The sequence below is a fragment of the Ciona robusta genome, chromosome 4 (assembly GCF_009617815.1).
Source record: "Ciona robusta chromosome 4, ASM961781v2".
NCBI lineage: Eukaryota > Metazoa > Chordata > Ascidiacea > Phlebobranchia > Cionidae > Ciona > Ciona robusta.
In genome coordinates, this window is record NC_143238.1 from 4055831 (window position 1) to 4082215 (window position 26385).

Sequence of the window (26385 nt, forward strand, 5' to 3'; positions counted from 1 at the left end):
ACAAGCAGACTGCAGTCAAGACGTTTTATTATTATCTTGCTCAGTTATTCAGTACCACCAAGACAGAAAGGTAGGTTGAAGAGAAACGAAAGATTAGGAATAAAGTAATAACAGTTTAAGTTAATGTAATAGTGTTAAGAGTTTTAAGGTAAATTTAAAATAGAGCATCAATTTCCTAAAACGGAAGTGTACGAGTACCAGCTTAACGTAATAAATACTTGATATCGGTTCAGTATTGCAATGTTAAGAGTAAATGAAAGGTTCATTTAGTGAAAACACAAATAAGAAAATAGAGAGAAGGCGAAGTGCGAACTTGGGCGCTCTTACGCCGTCTGGCGGTAAGTCTATATGAAAGTACGAGCTGAAACCTTCAGGCGTTTTTCGGGTAATTTCCAGGTTGAATAACTTGTAGCAACTTCTGTAGAAACACGGTGACTGGCCCTGTGTGAAAAATAATTTAGTGTTTGCAAACACATGTGTTCTTTATTTTTTATTCATTGTTAGGTTGGGACATGAGGAAGGCTCTCATTCTCTTATCTTCACTTACTTGGTAGTAAACAAGTAATACATACATAGTTATATAACCGTAGACTCGCTACTCTAAAACACGTTGTTAACTGTTAAAACACGATTGGGAAATATAATACCTGGGTGCTAATAGTATCCCACCTTATCACACAGTATCACATTAACTAAAGTATAATGGTAAAACAGACTGCAATTTTACAAATTCTTTTAGATAACTCACTGAAACACGTCGCGTTGATTCCATAATGTATGAAAGGAACGTAAAATAAAATTCCACTGGCAATAAATAAAGTTGCGTATAGATATTCCCAAGCTGGCTGAGAAACAATAGGGTAGATGATAAGGTACAATGCAACAAGTACAACGATCACAGGGATAAAGATGGGGACCTGTAATGAAAAAACAACTTATACGTTGGTTAAATTAAACGTAAAGCGTAACTGATGTATGATAATATATGGGCATATTAACAGCATATAAGGATAAATTAGATCAGCCATATCAAAAACAAATGAAAGTGTTATAAAAAAGTGTGGCAACTCGTAAGCACACGAGAATAAAAAAAAAACAGTGCAAAAAATCACGGCACCGGTCGCACAAAGGACTTAAATGGGCTTTCCGGGTGTTGGGGTAACATGCCAAATCTGGCCTAAATTGCGGGTCCTTCAGGAGGACCCCACCCATAAAGAAAAAAAAAGGTAGGGGAAGATGGGACACCTTTTAGTAGTAAACGAGAAACATTTAAATAGTTATAAAACTGCATCCTCACGACTCCCATAGACCGTTGTTAATTGTTTAAAATATACGATCATGTTATTTAAATATTATGTGCTAAAGATTTCCTATCTTTACGTTACAGAAAAAAAGTCTGTTGCCTAACTTACTTTATAAGGTCGCTTTCGCTCCGGTTGTTTCCACCTCAGTACAAGTAAAGCAAGTGCGGAACCACCGTGAAACATCCACATACTAAACGAGAAATAATTCACAAGAGAGTCGAAGTCATTTGGAATGAGAACGGCAAGTGCAATGGCGGTCTGCAAAGGTGAGCAGCTAAATTAAAAAAATATTTTTTTATTTATATATAGAGTGGGGGAAGATGGGACATCTTTACAACATACTATCTAAATATCCTGATAGTGTTTTAAACAATTAACAACGGCCTATGGAAGTCATGAAAATACGGTTATATGAGTTTTTGAATGTTCTTTGTTTACTACTAAATGGAAAGAGAAAATAGAATTGAAGGGTGTTCCATCTTCCTCTACCCTACTGTATAAAAAAGTTTTAGGGACTTTGGTTTACATAATTTAATAGTCACACGTGGTTCACTCAATACATATGTGTAAGCCATGGATCAAGCTAAAATTGTAAGTGATTTGTTAATGTTTTAATACTTACGTTAAACAAGACAGCAGGCACCGGTGTAAGTCTCTTCGTGTGAACCATCGCTAGAACTTCGGGCATGTGACCGTTTCTTGCGGCCGTGTAGATTATTCTGTGTAAATATAAACAACTTTCACCGGCGGTAGTATTTTTTACACGCATCGGTTTAAAACTATTTCTGTCTATATACCACAATTTTAAATGGACTGTAAAAATAGGCCATTTCTGAACTAATTTCTAGCTCCCTTTGCGTGCATCGCCGCATTTCACCCATATAGAAGCACATGTTTGACCGAAGCCGAATTTTACGCGTCTTTAACCAGATTTAAAAAGTTTATATCAAGTATTATACCTTGGTCCAGTTATAATTTTTTTTTTTTTTTTTTTTTTTTTTTTTTTTTTTTTTTTTTTTTTTTTTTTTTTTTTTTTTTTTTTTTTTTTTTTTTTTTTTTTTATTTATTGCATATAAAGTTTACAACACGATAGTGATAATAACACAACAGCGACAAATTGTAAAGAAAACGATTGTAGCGAACAAACGATACTTAAAATTAACGCAAGTTTGCGTTCCACTTCAGTTTGTATTGCAATAACTTGTTATGTTTTATTGCAACAGCCTTTTCATTGGCCCTACTGCGATTCATTGCATAGATAAACATTTCTATATTTGGCTTCAAGTTTTGAATCCGACATTTGTATATAACAAATCTGGCAACTACAAGCATGCAATTCATTAAATTTAAAACACATTTTTCAAGGCAATCATTGTGAATTCCGAAGAGCTTTACGGTATTGCTTATAATTGTTTTATGGCACAAAACACTGTCCATCCAGGCACTGACGCTTTCCCAGTATACCTGGACATGTTTACATTCACAAAATAGATGGTATATTGTTTCTTTGTTTACACCGCAAAAAGTGCACACATCAGTCTCAATAATCCCGAAGCCATGGAGCTTATCGTTTAGGACGATGGCTCTCAGATTAATTTTAACTTGAAAGGAGCGCAGCTTCGTTTCAAACGTACAGTCGTATAAGTTTTTGTAAATTTCTGACCAGTTCAGAGGTCCCCGTTGTAAGGTTACTTCCCATTTATTTTGTTGTTTGGTCGGCTTTTGTTTATTGGGAGATACAAAATATTCGTATGCGTTTTTGGCTGTAGGCAAATTGTCGCTTATCCCCTTCCTTAGTCTGTCGATGGCAGTTTTTCGTTCCGGTCTGTCCGTCGTATACGTTTCCCAAGTTGTTGGAATGGCTGCAATAAGGCGCTGGTAGTCCGCGTGGTTTTGATTGTTGTTTGTCAACGTATACTTTTCGCATAATATTTTAAAGCTGCAATAGTCCGAGTTGTTGTCTATGATTTGTTGGTACATTAATATACCAGATTTTATAAAATTTTCGTAGGCGATCGGTTTCCGTTTGAAAAGAACTTTTTTGTTTAGCCAAATAGCGCAATTGTAAACTTTGTCCTGGGGCCAAAATTGGGAGACACATTCTCTCCACAATTCGATCGATGACCAGAATGTCGAGAGAGGCGTTTGTTTGGTGATTTCCTTATGCGTAAGTTTTAAATCGGAGGCGGCTACACAAATCATGGTATTTAGGGAGGTAATTTTAGTTTCAATATTTTTCCAATGCGATTCGTGATTTGTATCTAGTAGTTTTCGTATCCAAGAGAAGCGTATTGATTTTGCGTACGCCTCCAGGTCTATCATTTCCAGGCCACCCTCTTTTATGTTACTGCATAGTGTTTTTCTTCCTACTCTCTCCCAGTTGGAGCCCCACAAAAATGTAAACAGTTTTCTTTTAATTTCTTTGAAAAATTGTTTGGGTAGACTGACCGGCAACACGCTAAGTTTGTAGAGTAGCTTTGGTATCGCTAGGGCTTTAATAATCGTAACTCGCCCTAGTAATGAAAGTGACCTTGCCAGCCAAGGCTTAGTTACAGCTTGAATTTCCTTTCCTATTGATTCAAAATTAATTGTAAACAAGTTGGTTTTGTTCCTATTTACTGGGATTTTAACCCCGAGGTATTTTATAAACGTGTTTGGCCAAGAAAGACCTTGCGAAGAGAGGTGGTGAGGTGAGTTAGGTTGTTTTTTACCTATATACATGGCATTGGATTTCGCGATATTAATTTTGCAGCCCGAGTGGTTCCCGAATTCTGTTGCTTCTGCAAATGCTGCACGAAAGCTTTTTTCTGAACCATCCAAAAATAGCAGCGCGTCATCCGCAAAAAGTGAGATTTTAATGTCTTGTGAGACAATTGGGATTCCCTTTACGCTTTTATTTCTTTTAATTGCTAGTGACAGAAATTCTATGGCCAACAAAAATAGAGAAGGGGACAAGGGGTCTCCCTGTCGCACGCCTCTTTCAACTCTAAATGGAGTAGACATGTGGTTGTTGTTAATAATTAGGCATTTTGCGTCAACATAAAAAGTTCTTATCCATCTCGACAGATCTTTCCCAAAGCCAAAACTAGAACATGCTGCGTTAACAAAGTCCCAATTTACTGAGTCAAAGGCTTTACGTATGTCTAAAAACAAGAGGGCTCCATGCAAGCCTTGATCAGTGGTGTGATCCCAGACGTTAAAAAGAGTTCTAATGTTGTCTCCTATGTATCTTCCTTTTATAAACCCCGTCTGTTCAGGGGCTATAATTGTAGTGAGTACGTTTTTTATACGGTTGTTAATTGCTTTTGCGGCTATTTTATAGTCAGCGTTTAATAATGTAATTGGCCGGTAGTTTTCTGGGTACAAAAGGTCTTTTTCAGGTTTAGGAATTAGAGTTACGACCCCCCAATTCATTTGACCAGAGAAAGCACCTTTTTCAAATGCATGGTTAAATGCGTTGACTAATGTGGAATTTATTTCATTCCAGAATACTTTGTAAAATTCGGCCGGAAAACCGTCTAATCCGGGAGATTTGTTGTTTTGCATAGTCTTTAGCGCTTCGTAGCATTTGCCGACGGTCAGTTTACCCTCACATTCGTTTGCTTTTTCCGCGTCGAGTCTTGGACACATTAAGCTGTTTGTATACTCTTTTATTTTACTTTTGCTCGTGCGGCCCGGGTTATTACTTGAGCTATACAAGGTTTCAAAATATTCTTTTAGGAGCCGTAAAATAGCCTGCTGGTCCGTTTCTATATTGGCATTTGAATTTAGTCTATTAATGGCCTTTTTCTCCATCCTACGTTTTTCTAGATTAAGAAAATAGGCGTTATTTTTACCCCCATATTCTGCCCATCGAACCCTGCTTCGGACTATTGCGCTCTTACTGTAGCTTTCGATAATATCGTCGTATTGTTCTTGAGTTTGTACAATTTTACCCATCGTGCACTCATCGTGAGGTTGGGGTAGGTTTTGAAGATCCGCGAGTTTATTTTCTAGGTTTGTCTGTCTAGCTTTTATTTTTTTGTTATTTTCGGAGGCGTATTTGATAATATAGCCCCGTATATTACATTTTAGTGCTTCCCAGAGAACTTGGGGGGATACGGCACCATTGTCGTTGTTTATCAGAAATTCCGCGATCCATTTTTTAGTGTTTTCGACGAATTTTGCATCTTCTAGCAAGGACGTATTCATTTTCCAGTAGCCTCTGCCCCTGGGTATTTTATCAAGGTTGAGTACAAGTTTGACGATACAATGGTCCGACTGCGTGCTTGGAACAATTTGGATTTGAGTGGTCTTTTGTAATATTTCGCTTGTGGCGAGAACAAAGTCAAGCCGACTCGCCGTGTGCGGGCGTTTTTGCATGCGGGTGTATTGCTTAGAGTTTGGATGTTTGATGCGGAACACGTCGTATAGCTCGAGGTCATTCATTGCCTGTAATATGGTAGTTTTTGCGCGCCGGTTCCCGTGTTTTTCTCTCCCGCCGGTTTTGTCTAATTTATCATTAAGGACACAGTTAAAGTCACCGGATATAATACAGTTTTCTATCCCGCTTTCCGCTTGTCTTTTTGTTAATAGCGTAAATAGGTTGCCGTAAAACTGAGGGCTGTCTTGGTTTGGTCCATAGACATTACATAGCGTTAACCGCTGGTCAGTTATTTCGAGATTCATGATTATATATCGTCCGAAGTTATCGACACATACGTCTTGTTTTGAGTAAGACAGTTTTTTTGAAAACAAAACCGCGACTCCTTTGCTTTTAGTTGAGCCATGTGAGGCTAAGATTTCTCCACCCCATTCTAATTCCCATTGCCTGAGACATGATGCTGTTGTGTGCGTCTCTTGCAGGCAAATAATATCAAACTTTTTTTGGCGTAGAAAATAAAAAATACTGCGTCGTTTCCGAGGGTTTTGCAACCCTGCAACATTGTATGTGATTAAACTAAGAGGCATTAAGAACGTTCTACCCCTATATAAATATCGTATTCGTACTCGAAACCACATTCGCACTGATACGGTTTGTCCGGTTCTAGATTTTGACACGTTTTTTTCCCGCAGCTACAGTGGACTAGTGTAGCATTGCAGGCATTATTAGTACAGTTAGATGTCATGGTTCGTTTTGGGATAGAATTTACTGTTTTACATATACAAGTCATTGAGTACCTTTTGCACTGTATGCATTCGAATGTTCCTTCATCGGTCTGAAACTCCGGTTGAAATGTGTGGCAGCAGGGCATTTTTCTCATTGGTAGGTGGCAGGTGGAGCAGTTGGTTGTTACCTCCTTGTTCGGGACAAGAAATTTATCGTTATCGTTGCAGCACGCTGTCGCAATTCTAAATTCCGATGAACATTTCCAGCAGAAGAAGTTGGTGTTTTGGTCTGTTACATAGCTCTCTTCCTCACATTTTGGACATGAAACTGGTATTTTAAGTTCGCTGAGGCTTATCGACTTTGCTTGGTGGAGGTTAATTTCGGTTGGACTTCTTTCCTGGCGTTTCCTTGAAACTTTAGGCATTGGTTCCATTTCGATGTTTTGATTTTTATCAGGTAGTATTGGTTTTAGGTTGTTACTTTCGCCGGAAGCGGCAGTGGTGCTGTGGTCGAGTTGTTCTCCATTCTGCTTGCTTCTCTCCTTTATTTCTCCTCCTGCGGCGGACAATTTGCTACCACTCTTATCGGTTTCGGGGCATTCGGCGTCTTCTTGGTTTTTCTCGTTTCTTTTATTGATAAGCTTTGGATAGTCTTGTTTCCTTTTAGGGCAGTTTTGTTGCTTGTGTCCAGATTTTGTGCAATACTTACACGTTATCTGTTGCCCGTTATACGTGCAGTAGAACTCGTAGTTGTTAATGGTAATATAGCTTGGGATTGGGTTTTTTTCAATATCGGCCCTATCCAGTGTGAGAATTCGCATTCCTGTTAGTAAGCCATTTCTGTCCTTTCTATGTTGAATATGCTTAACTTCTCCGCATCTGTTCTGGAATTCGGATTTAATGACCTCATTAGGGAAAGGTATTGGCACCCATCCTACCGCCACGTTCACTTTATCTGACTCATAAAGTCTCACCGAGTATAGTGCATCTACTTTGATCAGTAATTCGTACAAATCCAATACAGCTTTTCTCGTAGTGCATGTGACATCTATTAGGTTTCCTTTTCTTTCCGTGATTCCGATCAAATTTTTAACTGAAAATTTTTCTTTTTCTATGATTTTGATAACATCTTCTCTTTTGCATTGATCCTTAGTTTTGAAGCTAAGGCAGGTGGGTCTCTTCAAATAACCTCCACCCTTTTGGTGCACAACTTGCGCAAAGCTTGGACCTTTATCCATGCCCTTTGGTGTCCGCTCGCTACGAGCGCTAACGTAGAATGGAAACGAACTCGAAATAAAAAAAATGTTGGTCCAGTTATAATGTATCCGTTTATGCTGCCAAATGTGGATATAGCGACACCTAGCGGAATAATCCATGCCATGCTTCCCAGCAGTTTGACACCGAAAGTCTGAAATGTTTTAATTTAATTTTCCATTCAATATGATGTCACAATGTATGACGTAATATAGGTACCACGGCAACGGCACGTGATGCCATCATCTCGGTCATCGTAAGCCCAGCCAGATATGCGATGTTCGTCATGACATACACCAGCATAACAAGGGGTATCCCGATCATAATAGCTCGGGGGAGGTTCCTGTATGAGGTTAAAATACCATTTTTTATAATATACATGATAAGATGCAGCTAAATCATAGGCGCCAAACCCATCATAGGCCTATCCTGACAGTTGCTGCACTGCTGTAATCAGTAATCATTGGCATCACATTTGTTTAAAAATAATGCACATTGAACTGTCCCCGACTCTCCGGCATTATAAAAAGACCGCGTAAAAATTACGAAGGGATGACATCTTTTTTCTTAATGCGCATTTCATTAATGCTCTCGAATAAACTAATATAGGTTTGGTGGTGAGTTAATTATCAATAACGAACTCACACTGAAGGATTCTTTAATTCCTCTGTAATATAATTAAGTTGATTCCATCCGTCATAAGCCCAGAACCCCTGGTAGAATGACGTACCAACTGTAGACCATTTTACTTCGCCAGTGAAACTGTTGTTCAGATTGTCGGTCATCCCTATGAGTTCAAAACGTAATGTAACTTAAATAAGCAATTAAGCAACTGAAAATCAATAAAACGTTAGCAGTTTCTTAAGATAAATAATACAATAACATTTTTTAAGAAATTAGTTTGTTACACATTTTCTGATCTGTAGTTGCATAAATGCAAGTGTTTGTAGTTTTTAATCATTATTGTATTGCGTATACTACTATGGGATAAAATTGGATACCGTGTGCACTTAAATTATGTGTTTCCTGGTCGAGTTTTGAACTACGCTATTTTAGAGTCGCGGGGCTAAACGGTTAATTAAATCTGTAAATTATATTTTTTACTACCGAAAAGGACGAAAAAGGAGAATAGTTGCATATTTTCTTTTTATTAATAATCTGCCCAATATGACTTCCTATGGGTTATTGGTTACTTCCAGATATTAAACAAAGCTTGTTTTACCTGCAGATAAGGCGTAAAATCCAGCTCCAATAATCACCAACAAGGCAGTTAGTTTGGCAATAGTAAAACAGATTTGAATTCGTTCAGCAACTTTCACGCTGATGCAGTTTATGCAAGTAACGAAAGCTATATAAAAATATGTAGGGTAAAAAATGCATGTATATACATAAACATAAATATATATAGTAGGGTGGGGTAAGATGGGACACCTTTACCACATAATATCCAAACATTCTGATCGTGTTGTAAACAATTAACAACGGTCTATCGGAATCGTGTGGATGCGGTTTTATAATTCTTTGAATATTTTTTGTTTACTACCAATTGGGACGAGAAAATCGAATGAAAAGATATCCCATCTACCCACACCCCACTATATAATTAGCCTAAATAAGGTTTGATGATCAGAAGTAACTTACCAATACAGGTGGCGGCTGCTAACTTGACGGCATCAGATGGAACATCCTGACAATTTTCAAAGAAAGGTCGGATCAAGTATTCCCCGAAGACTAAACCTGTGTCGAAAAACACGATGAAAATGTTAACGGGTAAATATGACAAACTTTCTTTACTGGGTATATGTCACTAGAAATCTGTTTTGCGAGTGAAATTTCCTACGAACACAAAACAAAAACTTGTAAATGGATAGAAATGCCTAAATGTGATCTATTAGGCGATCGTATTGTAACCATACGTTGCTCAATGTTCGACACTGCTATTGCTAAGATATTAAGCATATGTGTCCTTATACAAGATGCTTACGTTTATTGATTTAAAATTTAAATCAACTGTCAGCAATGCAAAAAAATCAATCACCAACAAAGTTACATACGTAATAAAACGGTCACGAAGTAGTTATAGCGACTCTCGATTACGCCAACATACGGTGATAAAACGGTATCATTCTTTCATAATATTCACTTAAAGTTACAATATTTTGATTTTTTTTTGCAATCACCGACCAATTTACCTATAATGGCCACCGCCGATGGCTTAAGAACTATAGACGAGGTCCATGCGAATAGAAAGGCTGGTATCGGACCAAAAGCTTCTTTTAAATACGGATACTCGGCTCCTGACTGCGGGATCATCGTACCGAGTTCAGCATATGTCAGTGAACCTGAAATTAAACAACATTTAGGGCATGAATGTAATATGAACCTATATTAGGGTGCGTATAATTCAAAACGAACTCGGGAAAATGAAATAAAACCAGGTAATAATGTTTCAAAAATCAAGAGATAAAAATTCTGTATGGCAATGTCAAAACGGTTTCTTATTCTGTTTAAAAATAAATCAAAAAAACGCAAATTACTTCGGTAAAAGCAGATAGTATGGTTGGGTAAGATGATACTCTTTTTCAATTTATTTTCTCGTCCTATTTGGTAATAAACAAAGAAAATTCAAATAAATATAAAACGAGGTCCCCAGGACTTCCATAGACCGTTGTTAATTGTTTAAAACACAATCAGGATATTTGGGTATTATGTCCCAAAGTGTCTCATCTTCCCCCACCTACTATATATTGTGAGTCGGACTCTGACCACTTACTTACCACATGTAGCAATCAACCCACAGGCAACCCATATAAGCAGTGAAGCTCCCACCATGCCCACATTGCTAAGAACACCTACAGGTGATATAAATATCCCACTTCCAACCATAGACCCAACGATCACGCTAACTCCGCCCAAGAGCGTGATCTAAAAAAACATTAAAATTAAAAGTATACCAACTAAAACAACCTCAAAGGTAAAGCAATTTTTTCCTAAAAATTAAATTTTTTTTCATCTGGGTTTGCTGTTTTCTTTGTATTAATCTAAACATCAATAATTTTAAGTTCTGCCTTCGTACTGACTCTCTGCTTTTCCACTGATCTGTTTTTCTGCTTTCCTCTTTATGAACTGCTGTCTTCATTGAACTTGTCTGAACTTCCAGCTGTAAATGTTGAATATTATGGTATAGCAGTGTAGGGGAAGATGGGACACCTTTCCATTTTGTTTTCTCTTTCCATTTGGTAGTCAAGAAAAAACATTCAAAGAATTATGAAACCGTATCCTTACGACTTATACAGACCGTTATTAGTTCTTTAAAACACGATCAGGTTATTTGGAAGTTATGTGTTAAAGGTGTCCCATCTTCCCCCACCCTACTATATAAGTTAAGATGGTCCTTGTTTTCATTCGCTTTTATTGTTGTAAACAGACAATACTTGTCATATACGAATATACCCGTATTACAACGACTCTAAAACAGCGTTGTTAATGTTATTAACACAATTAGAAAATATAGAAACTTTTTTGCTAACAGTATCCATCTTACCCCACAGAACTGGTGTATATTCAATATACCAAATATATCACCCCCTATATCACAGTACTATATAAACTTAAAGCAATAAATCGTGGTACATGACGATAATTCATTTAATATTACTAAAACATTCATGCTAGGGCAGCTAGGTTATATATCCTTGTTATCATTGGTAACGTTTTCTCAAAAAATCAAAATGTTTTACAAAAGAATTAGCGGGTTATAGAAGTACAGGATGAGGGAGGATGGGACACCATTTGAAAGTAAACGAAAAAATATAAAACCGTATCCCCACGACTTAAATAGACCGTTGTTAATTGTTTAAAACACGATCGAGATATTATGTGTGCTTAAGGTGTCCCGTCTTCCCCCACCCTACTATATATTATATATACCTCTCGTTTCAGTTTTAGTTTTCCTGTTGACTCCCCATCGTTTAATTCTTCTTCTTTTGGTTCATTATTGTTTTCCATGCTACGAGAAATTTATCCAATTTCAGTTTATCAGCCGATTAGTTTTAACGCTAATGCTGCTGTAGATTCTAATGCGATATAGTGGTTTAAATATACTTGGTTGACATTATATGTTAGGATATAGTTCATTCTAGTTTAAAAAGTTATACTGCTTCCATTTCATCTGTGCATATGCAGCACAAACGGCTGCATTTAGGTCACAAATTTACAAATTATACCCACGTTTGTTTGTACAGTCCAAACTTAAAGACGCCAGACTTTTCGTAAGAAAACAAAAATGTGTGTGTTATCTTTTAATTTGCGCCAAACGTTAAATCTACAGCTGTTTTTGCTACAATGCCCTTCTGCACTGTTAAAACATAATATTTGCCGCGTCTTAAACGTTAATAAAATCGGAACTCAATAAAATAAACAAGGAATTCAAAATTGCGAACCCAATAGGAAATTGTGGCGCATTTTACCCATATTGTCCTGAAACTAATTAAGTATTTAAATACCCGTAATTTGCGTTTGAATCTACAAGTAAAGATAGGAAGTGAACGTCTGCAAACGGAACAAGTTACTAAATGAAATGGTTTTACCTTTACCACGTTTTAACCTTTGCACACCATAAAGATGTAAAGAAAAAATCACATGTTATAAGTACCCTACACACACTTATACAAAAGCAACAAGCGGTGCGTTTTAATATAATTTACAAACAAACACAGGACAACCGTGCATGATTCTGGTGTTCACTTCAAAGGCTCTTACATTTGTTCAAGTGGTTTAATTGTTTGTATATATCTGTTACCACTCAATTAAAACACAGCAGTGCTGCTGTCGGTGTTGTGATCTAATTCGCCCTCTTCTAATTTGCATTGACCGAGTTAAATGACGTGGTTTATAAACACTTCGCGTTTGCATAAATTTACCGTTGCGACGTGTTGTTATTTAGATAATTATTCAAAGTGTTGCAGAAAATGCCAAACTAAAATCTTTCCATATCAAACCTTGCACGTAAGATCAAGAGAAAATACTATTTGTAGGTTTCATATATGGCTGCGCTATACATTTTAGGCGTATGTGTCATTGGGCAAGACACTTAACAGCATTTGCTCCAATCTAGTGGTCACAAATAGGTTGTCTACTGCAGTTTACATTAGTTATAGGTAGTTTAAACCTTAAAAAAATTATGGTTTTAGTTTACATAGTTCGTCACACAATTTAGAGTATATTAGGGTGGGAGAAGATGGGACACCTTTAGCCCATAATATCCACACATCCTAATTGTGTTTTAAACAATTAACAACAGTTTCTGGGAATCGTGAAGATACGGTTTTATAATTCTTTGATTCTTCTTTGTTTACTACCAAATGGGACAAAAAAAACAGTTTAAAACGGTGTCCCATTTTCCCCATCCCACTATATGTTGTTCTTATAGCATAAGTTGTAACTCGACCCGATGCTTCCTGTGTATACTGTAGCTAAGTGAATCAAGCTGATCGTGTTTCAATGCCTTATAGTTAGCGACAGTAATAGTTTTAAATGGAACCATAAGATACTGAGCGTTAACTATACAGTGCCCCTAACTAACTGGTCTTACCAACCTGGTCATCTATATCGATCTCCCGGGGCGTTATAAGTGCTAACAGCTGCTAACTATGCTTAGTAACTTTGCACTCACGTCTGCCCATAAAAACGACTGACATACGCTTAAATATTTTAACCAAGTAAAAAGTAACAGCCATAAACCGTGATTTACTAATACTGCTGCATTGCTGGCCGTCACTGATTTATGATTTCCTAACATTTTTGCAGCGTCAGTACACTGTTGCAGCCGTTATTTAACGTAACAGACAGTTAACTTATTTTGGTTTTCAAACTTCGATCGGTTTAGGAAATAATCTTTCAATTTTTCCTGTCTGTCTGACACCATTATTCTAACGGCTGTTATAGCTGATACACAATTAGCTGAACAAAAACAATACGGTTTCACCATAGAACACTTCAGTATACTACGGTTTAACGTTCTACGGTTTATCGTATACTGGTTGTACAATTTGATATAATAAATATATGCAACTCCTCAATCGGTTAGTACAGGCACGGTCTAGTAACACCACTATAATCTGATCAGCAGACACTGGAGAGCATGCGTAAAACATATTGTACGAATGTACGTATTCTTATACTAGGTTGGAGTCTACTATATAATATGCATGTTTATACGACGCTTACTCATTTCCCGGAAAGCCGGAAACTCCTAAGACTATACCCTCGTATATTCGGCTTGTTCTTAATGAAACCTGGGAATCAACCTTTAACTGCAAAGCGTTTCAACGAAGAAAGACGAGCACGTACGCTCGCCGGTTATAAATGATCGCACCGGAAAAGGTTGCTTTTTACGCTTTGTTTTGTTACTACAGCGTTCCAGGCCAGCCTACTCACGCGGAACGACCGCAAATTGAAACGACCCATCCCTACGTAAATCTATTAGTACCGTTCCCCGCTATAACGCATACGTCAAATAGCACAGTCTTTTCTGACGGCTCTCTACGCTAACACACACGGCAGAGTCATATAATATAAACCTGGCAGCCAGGTCCTGCAACTACAAATACGAGCGCGTGAAATTACCACTTGTTACACACAATTTATCTATTAAAATTCCCTGGCTTGCCTTCTGTGTATTGCATAGCGTTAAGCGAATTTTAAAAAACTTTTCAAATACCTAGCACACATTTAAAACATTAGGCTTTCGTGTTTCGGCGAAACTTAATCACCAGCTTACACCAAACCGTTGGCATAAGAAGTTTAAACTGTAGCCCGCGGTGTCGCAATATCGCGGTAACTCAGTGCAAAGATAATGAAACATGATGACCTTGCATGGTTTTCAGAATTTTTCTGCTAGCTGTCGGCATTTAAACTATATCATAAACGAAACACCATATAGCGAAACAGTTTTTTCAATTGCGCAGCACTGCTGATAACCGTGTCAAATTTACTTGGCCAATCGTATTTAGATTCAGATCAAGTTACACCAACTTTTGTTTTACAGAATGGGCTAGAAATAGTATCGTTAACAGTCAACACAACCATTGAAACACAAGCCGAACTTCCCGTACTCATGTAGTATACTGTAGGGTAAGATGGGATACTGGTAACTCTTAAATTTCATATTTTCTGATCAACCGCGTTTTTTAGAGTTACTTGGCTAGGGTTGCATATAACTCCGGTAATATTCTTTTAACAGAGCTTCCTACCAAATTAAAAATGAAAAATAAATTATGTATCATCTTACCCCACCCTTTATACAATATCTTACCACACTGTTTCAATTTTTAACAGACAGATAAAAGAAAGCACCTAATTAAATCATACTTAAGGACTTTGCTTTATTAATTATAACGTATATACGCTTAACGCTTGCAAAGTATATAAACCCTTAAACCGCTGCAAAGAAACCTGACAGAACACTGCTTTGCGGCAAACGTGATTGCACCCTAGTCAACAGCGAGCTATGAATAATAGAACGTAAAGCTAATTAAGACTGTGACAGACAGAAGCTGCTGACAATATGGCAGCACGCAGTGTGTTATTCTTTACAATACAACTGTACCTATAAATACAAAGTACTGTGGGGTAAAATGAAGTACATTTTTTGCCACGATACGGTAAAGTAATTTTGAAAATGATTTTGTTTGCCACCGAAATGGACAATAATAGGGATTGAAAACATGTACTATACTGTATATTCTATACGTAACTGGAAAAAGCGACAAATTTGGACGGAGTTTCACGGGCATAAGCCACATTGTAAAAATAAAATGAGATAGTATTTTCCCTGCTTTCCACTTAAAGAAGTCAGTGTAAACGCCAATCACGTACGAGTAAACACATTTTGATAAGCAATTTTAATGCACTTTAACCCTTGCAAACGAGTTTCTTATGTTAAACAATATCGTCGTTGTATGAATGATTACAATCGTCGTTAGATTTACAAGTAGGTTGCCGCTAACTGGTCGGTGATTAACGTTTGACCCAATTTTTAATGAACTATGTTTACCGGACTCTAAAACGAGTCTTAATTTTAAACACTCGCTCCTAAAAAAGATTGATTTTGGGAATTTCGGCGTTTTCTTCTTAGGTTATTTTTAATCGCTCCAGCGCCAACTAACGACTTAACTTTTAAACCTTTACGATTTACAAGTTTTGTTTTAACAATTTTGCCTTAGTCTTTTCTGCTTTTATATTTACATGATATCGCATAACCTTGTTAATACTGACAGGCCATACATATATTGTAAACATAAACAGTTTGATCATTTATTACCAACATTGGAGCGTAACGGTTTCCGAACAAGTAAACTCACGAACTTGCTACATTACCGTGTCGCTTGCACCGCATCGATTATGTCACAAAGTCTATTGTTACGTCAACACGCACAGGTCCCACGCAAAACGTGTCGAGAGTCAGAATAGTCCGGATGTTTTCTTGTCCGAATGTCGGTCCAATTCCAACTCCCACGGGAGATAAAACTAACATTGCAACCGGTTCGAGGAAGATTATAAAAAGCGGTCATCTATTTTCAGCCCAATCGGCTATTTTGATCAAAAAATCATATTATAGTATAAGATACAGTTTAATTTGGCGGTGATGTAACTTAGTTTCGGAAGGAACTGGTTTTAAGTGAACGTGAGCTTACTGTACGTTGAATCTGATTTTTTGACATTATGTTTTATCTCCGATGTCACCGAATATACACGATTAATGAACATTCTTACAAGGATGTATAATAGGACAAAAATTCGACAGACAATGCTCCATTTGTTTTATTTCTCACCAAGAAACAAGCTTTTATGGATAATACATGGAATAAAAAACTTTAATTATCATTTGTGTAATTTTACTGATTTCCTTTATACACTCTTGATTGGTTATGTGTTTTTGTTTTGTATATTCAGTGTATGCAATTACTGTTGTGTGTGTATATTATGGTCATATATTCCGATGATACAAACTTGCGGATTTGCTGAATACGTCGAATTAGAATTAAAGTTTACGCAAGCGACAAATTTATCCTTTTCATCATAAATCACGGTTAACTTTCACATTTTGTTTGTCGTTAGTGTAAACTGCCATGACTCCTATTTGGTGTTTTCGCCGACGGTTAGTGAAGAGAATTTGGACGAAAGATCCGACCAACCTCGGATGTGAGGTTATTGATCTGTAATCGGGGTTAATGTGGTCGGCAGTAACTGCGTACCTGCTTTGTTTTCGCCTTGTGGGCATTTGCAGTTACATAAACCATGCCTGAAGTAGCATCACGACGAGATATGAAAGATTACGTCTAGACTCGACACAAGCGAAAAATGCGGGAACTTCCCCTGCAAACGCGGAAATCCGAAACTAAACAGAAAAAAAAACCGAAAACCTCCGAACTACGTCGCGTGCGGCTGGGGCTTGGGAGAATTTCAAGAGTGCGTTGTTTTTTGGTCTTTTTGTCGTGTTGGAAAACAAGATCAGGATTTTCTTTTACGTCCATCTGAAAATCAATGAAGTTGAGGGTATATAAACCCAAAACTCGTACTTGATCGTCGCATTTCGTAGAGTGAGTACAGTAATGCACATCAAGATAGGTGCATTGAATAGAATGTAAAAACTAAGTTGCAATGAATATGTACATACGTAAATAACTTATGATTAAGTTTAATGAATACGTGAATAGGTATCTAAAAATACGTCTAAGTTTAATGCATATATTTTTACATTGCAGAATTTTAATGAACAAAGAAAGGGAAAGTGTCCACGCAAAGAACTTTGCTTAATTTGGTGGTTGAAATGGTTGCAACATATGAAATGCATAATGAAATGTTAGGTCAATCGGATATCCTACTTCAATGCGGACAGCCATCTTTAGAAAGCTATGCACCAAACGATGCATATTTTGCCCAAGGTGACCAACGTATGTTGGCGTCACCACCACAAGATTATGGCGCATGCGCACTGCAATACTGGCAGGAAACTCCGAGGACTTATCCAAGAGGTAAAAACTAACTTTGGTATATATAGGCGAGGGTATAAGATAGTCCGCATTTTTCCTTTTTTGTCGTCATATTTTGCAAATAAAAAATATTAAAAAATTTATATACCCGCGTATCTTCGCCACTTTAAAACAGCGTTATTATTTGTTAAAAAAGTGCACCGGAAATATGAGAAATGGCCTGCTAACGGTATATCAATCTTTATATTCTATGTGGGTGAGGACCTGGGATTTAGGGAAGATTTGGCCCATTACCCCTAAATTCATCTTACCCAGCAATGTACCATGACGTAACGTTTTGGATATACTATACCTAGTCGCTACCGATAAATTTTAAGGTAAATCATAAAGACGATTTTCGTATTCTTTGAAAGTAAAATCATACTTTGTGTATATAGAGAAAAAAAGAGAAGCGAGGAGGCTGCGATAAATGAATGTGTGTGTGTGTGTGTGTGTGTGTGTGTGTGTGTGTGTGTCATATTTTAATATTCACATTAAACGTTTACAATTTAATATTCGCATATTCTTTGAATTTAAAAATCTTTAAAATATAGTTGTTTAAAAAAATTGCTTAAACAAAGCAAAACTGTCCAAACTAAAAGAGGCGTTTTGTTTATAAATGTTTTTAGTTAAACACTTAATTATGTATATGAAGGGAATTTTTTATTTCGACAATATTTAAACAATAATAAGTACTTGAACCGGGTAATTTAAAATCAAACCTAATCACTTGACCACAGAGTAAATCGAACAGTTGTTTTTGTATATGAGCAATTTTAAGTATATTTTTTCAATTTTTGTTTGACAAGATAAATAATCTCGACCGCCCATGAGGTCCGCTCACGAGACCAGCGGGCTGAAATAAATAATTTACTTTGTTTATCTGTGTCGCATGTGAGGACGATAAAACGAAAAGCGAAATAAATAGTATGTTGGGTAAGATGGGATACCGTTTGTACCTAAAACTTATACTTCCTGGTTGTGTTTTAAACAATTAACAACGCACTTTTGGATTCGCGGAGCTACACTTCTAGAATTCTAAAAATAGACTGCAAAACTGTAAAAAAAGAGAATGCAAGCATGTTCCACCTTACCCCACCCTACTATATTAAATATTCCTCATTTATAAAATATAAGGGTATATCCACTACATGGTTAAGTTGTAAGTAGTTGAATTATTTATCGTTTAGTGCCATCTTATTTTAGTTCTGATATAGCGTAAGATCAAAATTAAATTAATGATTATATCGCACTAACCGCTTAACGGTGCGGTTGCCGTCACTTGTACAACACATGAAACAGAAACCGCCATATGACACGACGTTCGGCCGTAATAATTAGAGTTAAAAAGGGCCCGCTTAATCACACTGTTTGTCCATGCCTTATTTGGTTCGCCGAGTACCCCAGCCCCTGCAATGACCAGACGAGATTAAACGAAGCAGCAATGTGTGCGTCTCGTCTGGTGTTTTTTTGCGTCGGGAAAATGCTATCGAGAATAGGTTCGCGACTCGCCACAGCTCATTGCGACAGCGTAAGTAGAAGGCGATAGAAGAGTTCTTCGTGCACAGCTCAGCTGGTCACGAAATGGCCAAACTAGTAATTGGGCGGTGTATTATTGAACCGTACCCCGAAATTTTGTTCGTGTGAAAAGTATTGACTGCTACATACTACGTAACCAGCAACTTAGCTAAGAAAGGTGCTAGAGTTTCCAATTTTCAAGAGCAGTTTGCCAATATTTGAAGGTCTGCGCTTCTCGCTATGGTCGGCTTAACTTTCGTTGCGGTTGACTGCTTTTCAATACACACGGGAGTCACCAAGACGTACGGTGTCTGGGTATCGCTTTTACATGTAGCAGGCTTTTATATTGACAGGGACTAGTCGATTATTTACGTTCTGTCGCGTTTGTGCGCTAGTCAGTAATACAGGACGATAGCTAAACAGTCGAAGAACTGTGTATTTCCTAGCATAAGAGTAAGCCCATTTTTCAATAAGTGAAGTGCTCTCGTTTTGATGATATTATATAACACCAGTAGTACTAAGTTTGTATTAAAAACTCTTTCTATTGCTTTGTGCTCCTAAACTCGCAATGCTAGCTGCGGTTGGGCGAAAACAATACGACACTGTTAAAAGTCCTTGTTTTCGGCCAAACCGAGATACGAGCAGGTTGTAAAGATTCTGATTATTGACTACGACTAGGGAAACAGGGTTAAGAGGTTCAGCACTCTCTCCCAGAGGTCAGGCAAAGCACTTTATGTATTACAATTGCTTCTAGAAATCTAGGTAGATGGGGCAATTTGAATCAGGTTATCGCCATCGGTCTATAAAATGACAGTTTTTCACTCTTTTGTGATAACGGAAGCACGCATGCACTAAAGAAAATGCCAAATATTGTTTCATCTTTTCCAATAACCAAATGTGCGTTTTATTTTCGCAAGTATTTCAATTTTCAAGTATGACCTTTTAAATGCAGCTAAAGCCTCGCCTCGACGTAAGAGCCCGACGACCTGCTTATGGTCTGTGTCGCGTTAAAACGACTAAAGCTAAGTGTATTGGTTAACTGGACTTATTCCAATACTAGTAAGCGGCTAGCGGTTATTAATCTGTCATCGTGAGCTTATACCGCAGTGCGGAATAAATGTTGGCAGAGTCTACTACTCCCTTAATTAAGAATGATAGGTCATTTTAATATCGCGATAAAACAAAACTCGGTCAAGTAGTTCGTTTAGTATTGTGAGAGGTTCTTTCGCGATCTGTTGAAATAATTTTGAATTTATGCGCAAGGGACAGTATACCCTTTATATAAACATGGTATTACTGCGCCTTTGCCTATCTTACGTTGCGACTCAATTTACCGGAGGCAGTGTAGAATTTGTAGACAGATGAGAAGAGATAGCTTCACTAACCGCTCGATAGTTAGCCCCAAGCCTTGCCGTTCTGGTGATACTGTCACTTGAGCAAACAAAGGACTCCAGCTTAACTGCCTGCTATCTTATGTTTGGGCCTAATTTTGTGGCAATCTCACATGCCTGCCCCTTTGATATGCTTGCAAAATTGAGACGCTCCAGCTATTTCTTGATTTTAGCGAAACGACGTTCTTGAAACATTCGTGAAGTCTTAGGATATAACATAGATACCGGTTTTTAAAGTCCAATTTTAATAAAATGCAGCGACGGTAATTGAACTCGAATATCTCACGATATTAGAACTGGAATTGGTCGATGATAACCAGCGTCGGTACCGCTATCTTAAAATTAACCGTATTAACCAAGTGATTACAAGCCTATACTGTTGTAATTATTAGCTTCCGTTTGTTGATGTTCGTCACGTGTTAAACCCACTGACCCGTGCAGGGCGGTGATTGTGACGTCATAGCGGATTGATTAGTCATTTAATTCGATATGCCTGAGATCCAGTGTTACAAGAGCGGTCGTTTGGATGACGCACTAGGCGATTCAAACGTCATAATTCCAAACCACAAGTGGCTAATATGATAAAAAACCCCATTGTTCGTTTTGTCAACACACACAGATGTACCGTACCTATAACTGTTATCATACACCAGTTCCAAATGTTCTCATTTGATAATATTACATTTGGATTGGTGTGGGTTTATTTTGGTCGCTTTTCTAAATATAACTTCTCAAATCTATGTTTCTTTTTGTTGGCGTTCTCGAGCAATCGGATATCCCGGATAGCTCTCTAGATTCGTTAGATTCTAGAAGAGACTGGCTATTGTTTCTCGTTGTGTGGTTTGTTGGATGAGCAGTTACGCAACGCGTTGCTCTTTTGTGAACATCAACCTAACGAGTATCTTTTTGTAGCTTAGTACTTTGTAGTGGGCCAGTTAAACTTGCATGTTATTCCATTTTTTATTGTAATATAAATATTCGTACAGTTTAGTTTACTACTTTCCAAGCTAAACCTAAATTTGTTTATCTGTAATATAGTACGTTCACGTTCTGAACTGCACCTACGTCATGGATTACGTCATCAGGTTGCTATTGGAAACCACCAGCGACGTTTAAAGAGGATATCTGATTGCAAGCAAAGAACACAAAACAATTACGAACTAACGAGGTAAAAAAACTCGGGAGTCTCGTCTTACAAATGTTTTTTATTACAGTTCTACTTTCACTCTGTTATAGGTAACTAATGCTACATAAAAATGGTCCGAATTTAGATATAAATGAATGCACCATGTTTATGTTACAAGAGCAAGTGGGTGCAAATTCGCAAGAGTTTCTTGTACTGTATTGGAGAGGTCGCTCTCCGAAAGTATTCGGAGCACAGGACGGTGTACTGCTATTGACATAGCGCGCTGCGGTTTTGGGCTATGCAAACATGGTATAACGTTAGCGGTACGTGACCAGCGCCGCGGTTTTGCTCCGTGTGTGCTCGAAGCGCTAATAAGTGGATTGGAGCGAGTTGCAGAGTTAGTAATGCGATTTAATGGCGCTTCAAGCATCAATTTAAATCGTGCGAGTTTGCGTCTGCAAAACTTTGTTGCGTTTATAGTTTTCTCAAACCTTAACTTTTTGCTTTATGCTAACTGACATTTAGTAAGGCATGTAAAGCCGATTAGTTTTGCATTAAGAATGGTATGAATATGCAAAAAAGTTTTAGTTTTACGCTGACAAAACATTCGGTATGTAATGTGAGTTATAAAAGTTGGCAATTTTTAAAAATAAATCATTTTCTACAGCATTTCATAGAATAGAGAGGTATTAATCTTAAAAATTTCATTCCGTCCTGCGAGTTAATTTAGAGACGTGTTGACAGTTGTTGTAACCTGATATTCCGTTAAGGGCCATGACCCTGTTGTTACTGTATGTCCGTAAAGGTTAAAGGTGGTTTGGTCATCCGGTTGTTTAATTGTTGTGTTTGTTCATTTAACTCATTTATCTTGTGTGGCATTGCTGCTTTTGATGTCAAAGCCAAGGTTTGTTTAGGTAAAGAATCATCGCTGAAAGAACTTAATTAAAATTTCCTGTTGTCTTCTCCTATGTCCAATATTTTTGTGTGTTTTTTTTTTGCAATATGCGCACTTGCTCGTAAAACACACTAAGCTTAAATTGTTTCTCAACAGATACACTGCGCCCAATAGCTTCCTACGGGACTATCAAGTTTTGCCGTTTCCTGGCATCGTCTGCCAGCCTCTTTCAGTCTCTATTCCTGTGACGTCATCCGAAATGGACGTCATGGACCTATCACCCCACGTGACAAGCCACGTTGACCCATCAGAACGTCACTTCATGGGTCTTGATATGACCTCGAACAATGCTGTAGTGACCCCTGACGTACACGCGTCAACTACATCGTCGCAGGACACTCGGAACGCTGATGATGTAATCATGTCGTCATCGGGCATAGACTATCCACCCAATATCGCAATATCACCCGGATCGTGCAAAAGTCCATTTTGTTGTACTTCTCCTGGTTACTGCAACTTCCCTTACCACAACCATAGCTTTGGCAGGTAAAACACAATTCGAAATATCATTAAACTTTCCCTACATCATGGCAGAGCGTAAAGAGAAACCGCTTTCACTGATTATACGGAAATATAGAAACTTTCATACTTATTTTACAGAATTTTCCACACTTTTCACTCATTTTGTAAAATTTTTAACATTTTTCACTTATTTTGCAGAATTTTTCATACTTTTCTCTCATTTCACAGAAGCAGTCACTCGGTTTCACATTGCGGTCCACCCACAAACGAGGTTTCACCGATTCATCACGAAGCCGTGAATCGCTCCCAGTCCGACCCCTTCCAGCAAGAACAAGTGTTCGTTCGTGACTCACCGCATGACGTTGATTCGGCACCAACTCCTGTATTCAACCGACGAATGTCTGCTCCTACAGTTCATGACCCTTTCCCCGGGATCAAAGCGGACCAGATCTCCTTGCCAGGACTTGGCGAGCACGACGACTTCAGTGAGGTCATGGCCCCAATGACGTCACTATCCTCCTCTTCCTCTTCTTCGTTGTCGTCATCGACCTCCTCCATATTAAACGAAAATTTACTCGCTGACGTCACGGGCAATGACGTCATGGGGCTGCTGGCTTCGCCTAAACTCGAGATTCTCGAAAATTCGACATCGATGGACTTTTATCCAACCGAGAAAACGAAAACTACTTTTGCGGGGGCTGGTCCTGTGAGACGAAGTCCACCGCCGCCTAATGTAACTCTAAACCCGGATAAACATAAACGAAGCACCCTCCCACAAGGTAAAAACATGGGCCTAGCATTATTTTTTTCTCTGTTTATGCAGATCCGCACATTAGGCCACAGTCAATGTTTCCAATTAATTTTGCTGTATTGGTTTCTAAACAGATCCGAGCACATGGACCAGAAACCATGTAAAAGAATGGTTGGTAAACTCCTCAAAGGAATATAACCTCCAGGAACTTGATCTAAAGAAGTTTGCATCAACGGATGGCTACAAGCTTTGCCAAATGACAATGCGTGATTTGTGCCGAATAACTTCCAAGGCGAACGCGGAGGTTATCCTAAACAAACTGTCGCTTTTAAAACGAAGTAAGCCACTCGCTTAGCCCGATTTTGTACTTAACGTGACCGGTGGATTTTAAAACATTATTTGCTTGGTATTTTTAGGCAACTCTACCAGTTCAACGTTTAACGGAGTTATGGACCCATTTCAAGCTGCCCAGGCAAGAATGCCACACGTAAAAGATCCATACAAGTTGTTTGGACCTATATGTTTAGAGTTATCTAACCCAGGTAATGCAAAACATATTAAAAATGTTACAAAATTCACATTAAACCTATAAATGATATCGTTGAACGTGAAAAATTGAGTTGTCGCATGCAACAGTTTGTTTAATCAAACACACCTGGTCTGTAAATTCAGCTATAACGATAGGTGTTTATATTTATAAACTAGACCTGCATATCTATATTTAACATAAACTTACAGAATATTTCAAACCTTAACCGGTATTATTCTTTTGTTTTAGGGTCAAGTCAGATCCAATTGTGGCAATTTCTAATGGAATTACTGACTGTGTCATCAAATGCGCCCTGTATTGCATGGGAGGGGGTAACTGGTCAATTCAAAATGGTGGATCCCGATGAAGTAGCGCGTCGATGGGGTGAAAGGAAAAGCAAACCCAATATGAACTACGATAAACTAAGCAGAGCTTTACGGTAAATAGCCCTTTCCATAGCATTACTTTTTATTTATCTCTTTGAACACAGTATCGAAGATCATGTTAATTATTACTTTTCATGTAGCACGTCTGCCCACTGTTTCGTAATGCGTTACAATTAACAGTACGATTATTTTAAAATTTTAACCTTAAACACCCCTCTTTACAGGTACTATTACGATAAGAGTCTCATGACGAAGGTCCACGGAAAACGGTACGCCTACAAATTCGATTTTAACGGGATTTACCAAACCTTACAAACCAACGCAAAACCACCGTCAAACCAACCAAGCCTTTTTTACAGGTAGCTTTTTTTTTTCATATGGACATATGCAACCGCACTCATGTGTCTGTTTTACCGAACTCCGGCCCGATTGCTATATACACTACTTTGGTTTACCGCTCTGTTGAATCAGGCTCGATTTAATGGGTTGAAGACATTTTAATGAATTAAGTTTTGTATGGGTTGCGAGTTACTGTTGCGTAAAAGATACAAGGCCACCTTATGCGGTTTACATACCGCCGAAAGCTCGTCCATGCGTGATCCAATTATAAAGGTTTGGTTAAATCGGATTGTGGTTAGTGCAAACATGATTACGCTTGACTTGCCAAAAAGTTGCACAAAATGCTTGGAAAATATAATAGCCAACTCTACTGAACTATCAGACAAGGATTACCGCGGCTTATCTAAGTTATCTTAATTTAACGTTAAGAGAAAAGACGAAATCCCAAACAGACAATTTGCATATAACATGACATTGCTTCTTATGTATACTTTCGTGATGTGTAATTAGAATACAATGTCTACATATATTACAATCTTTCTGCCTGCTTGCATATTTAACATTAACAGTAATGTTTCAGCATAACTTACTACTTTTTAAAGTTTTTGCTCCCCCCTCCTTCTCCTGACTCCATATTTTATCTCCTGATCTATTTTCAGTTCCCGGCAATCCCGTGTCCGCCAGCAAGCGAGGATGTCCTTATGCCAACTTCGCAAACTTTCTCAAGCAGGCATGATACCACCAGGAATGACTGACCCCCCAGCAACAAGCTAACTACGTTTTGTTCGTAAATTTAATCTTTTGTGACGATAGGTTTGTTGACAGAAACCCCTGTGACAGTATAAGTGACCACACCCACACCACACTTGCATATTGCACTGTTTTCTCTTCTGATTTTACACCACATCAAAATGTTTATATATTTGTGTAACTACTCGCTTCACTGGCTCACAGTACTGTTGATGGTAATGTGAAATCGTTTTGTGTCCATATATTCGTTTGTCTCATGACCAAAATCTGGTTATACAGCATCGCCCGTTTGTTAATAGATATCTGCCTTTCTCTTCTTGTTAATATTTCTGGATTTCAAAGCTATTTCTTGACCGAATATTTCGCATGCTTTTTACTTTTTTATAAAATTTAAAAGATGCTCACTTTAGTGGTTGTTTATGGTTTGCTTTCCGCGCATTACAGCAGTCCGGAAATCATTGCATTATCAGGATAAATAGAATTTAGACCAAAATTTAG

The 26385-nt window shown here is 37.9% G+C and overlaps 3 protein-coding genes across 4 annotated transcripts; 1 reads left to right on the forward strand and 2 right to left on the reverse strand.

The window, feature by feature from the left end:
* Positions 1-10: 10 nt before the first annotated feature.
* Positions 11-12040, reverse strand: LOC149736810 (b(0,+)-type amino acid transporter 1-like). Its single transcript, XM_089877213.1, has 12 exons — positions 11577-12040; positions 10424-10571; positions 9839-9988; positions 9288-9383; positions 8869-8994; positions 8292-8433; positions 7866-7989; positions 7698-7800; positions 1927-2024; positions 1413-1562; positions 749-917; positions 11-441 (listed from the first exon to the last, which is right to left on the reverse strand). The coding sequence occupies exons 1-12, from the start codon at positions 11652-11654 to the stop codon at positions 371-373; spliced, it is 1455 nt and encodes a 484-aa protein (XP_089733339.1). The 5' UTR covers positions 11655-12040; the 3' UTR covers positions 11-370.
* LOC149736811 (uncharacterized) lies at positions 5822-7667 on the reverse strand. Its single transcript, XM_089877214.1, has one exon. The coding sequence runs from the start codon at positions 7628-7630 to the stop codon at positions 6254-6256; it is 1377 nt and encodes a 458-aa protein (XP_089733340.1). The 5' UTR covers positions 7631-7667; the 3' UTR covers positions 5822-6253.
* On the forward strand, positions 9296-26291 carry LOC149736812 (uncharacterized). Of its 2 annotated transcripts, XM_089877209.1 has the most exons (10): positions 9296-9416; positions 17414-17683; positions 21628-21757; positions 22767-23156; positions 23361-23911; positions 24018-24221; positions 24300-24425; positions 24662-24851; positions 25023-25157; positions 25797-26291. In XM_089877209.1, exons 2-10 carry the CDS (start codon positions 17479-17481, stop codon positions 25909-25911), a joined length of 2046 nt encoding a protein of 681 aa, XP_089733335.1. In that variant the 5' UTR covers positions 9296-9416; positions 17414-17478; the 3' UTR covers positions 25912-26291. The 2 variants fall into 2 exon arrangements, with proteins under 2 accessions (XP_089733335.1, XP_089733336.1); XM_089877210.1 differs by lacking the exons at positions 9296-9416; positions 17414-17683; positions 21628-21757 and adding an exon at positions 22382-22619.
* The last annotated feature ends 94 nt before the right edge of the window (positions 26292-26385 follow it).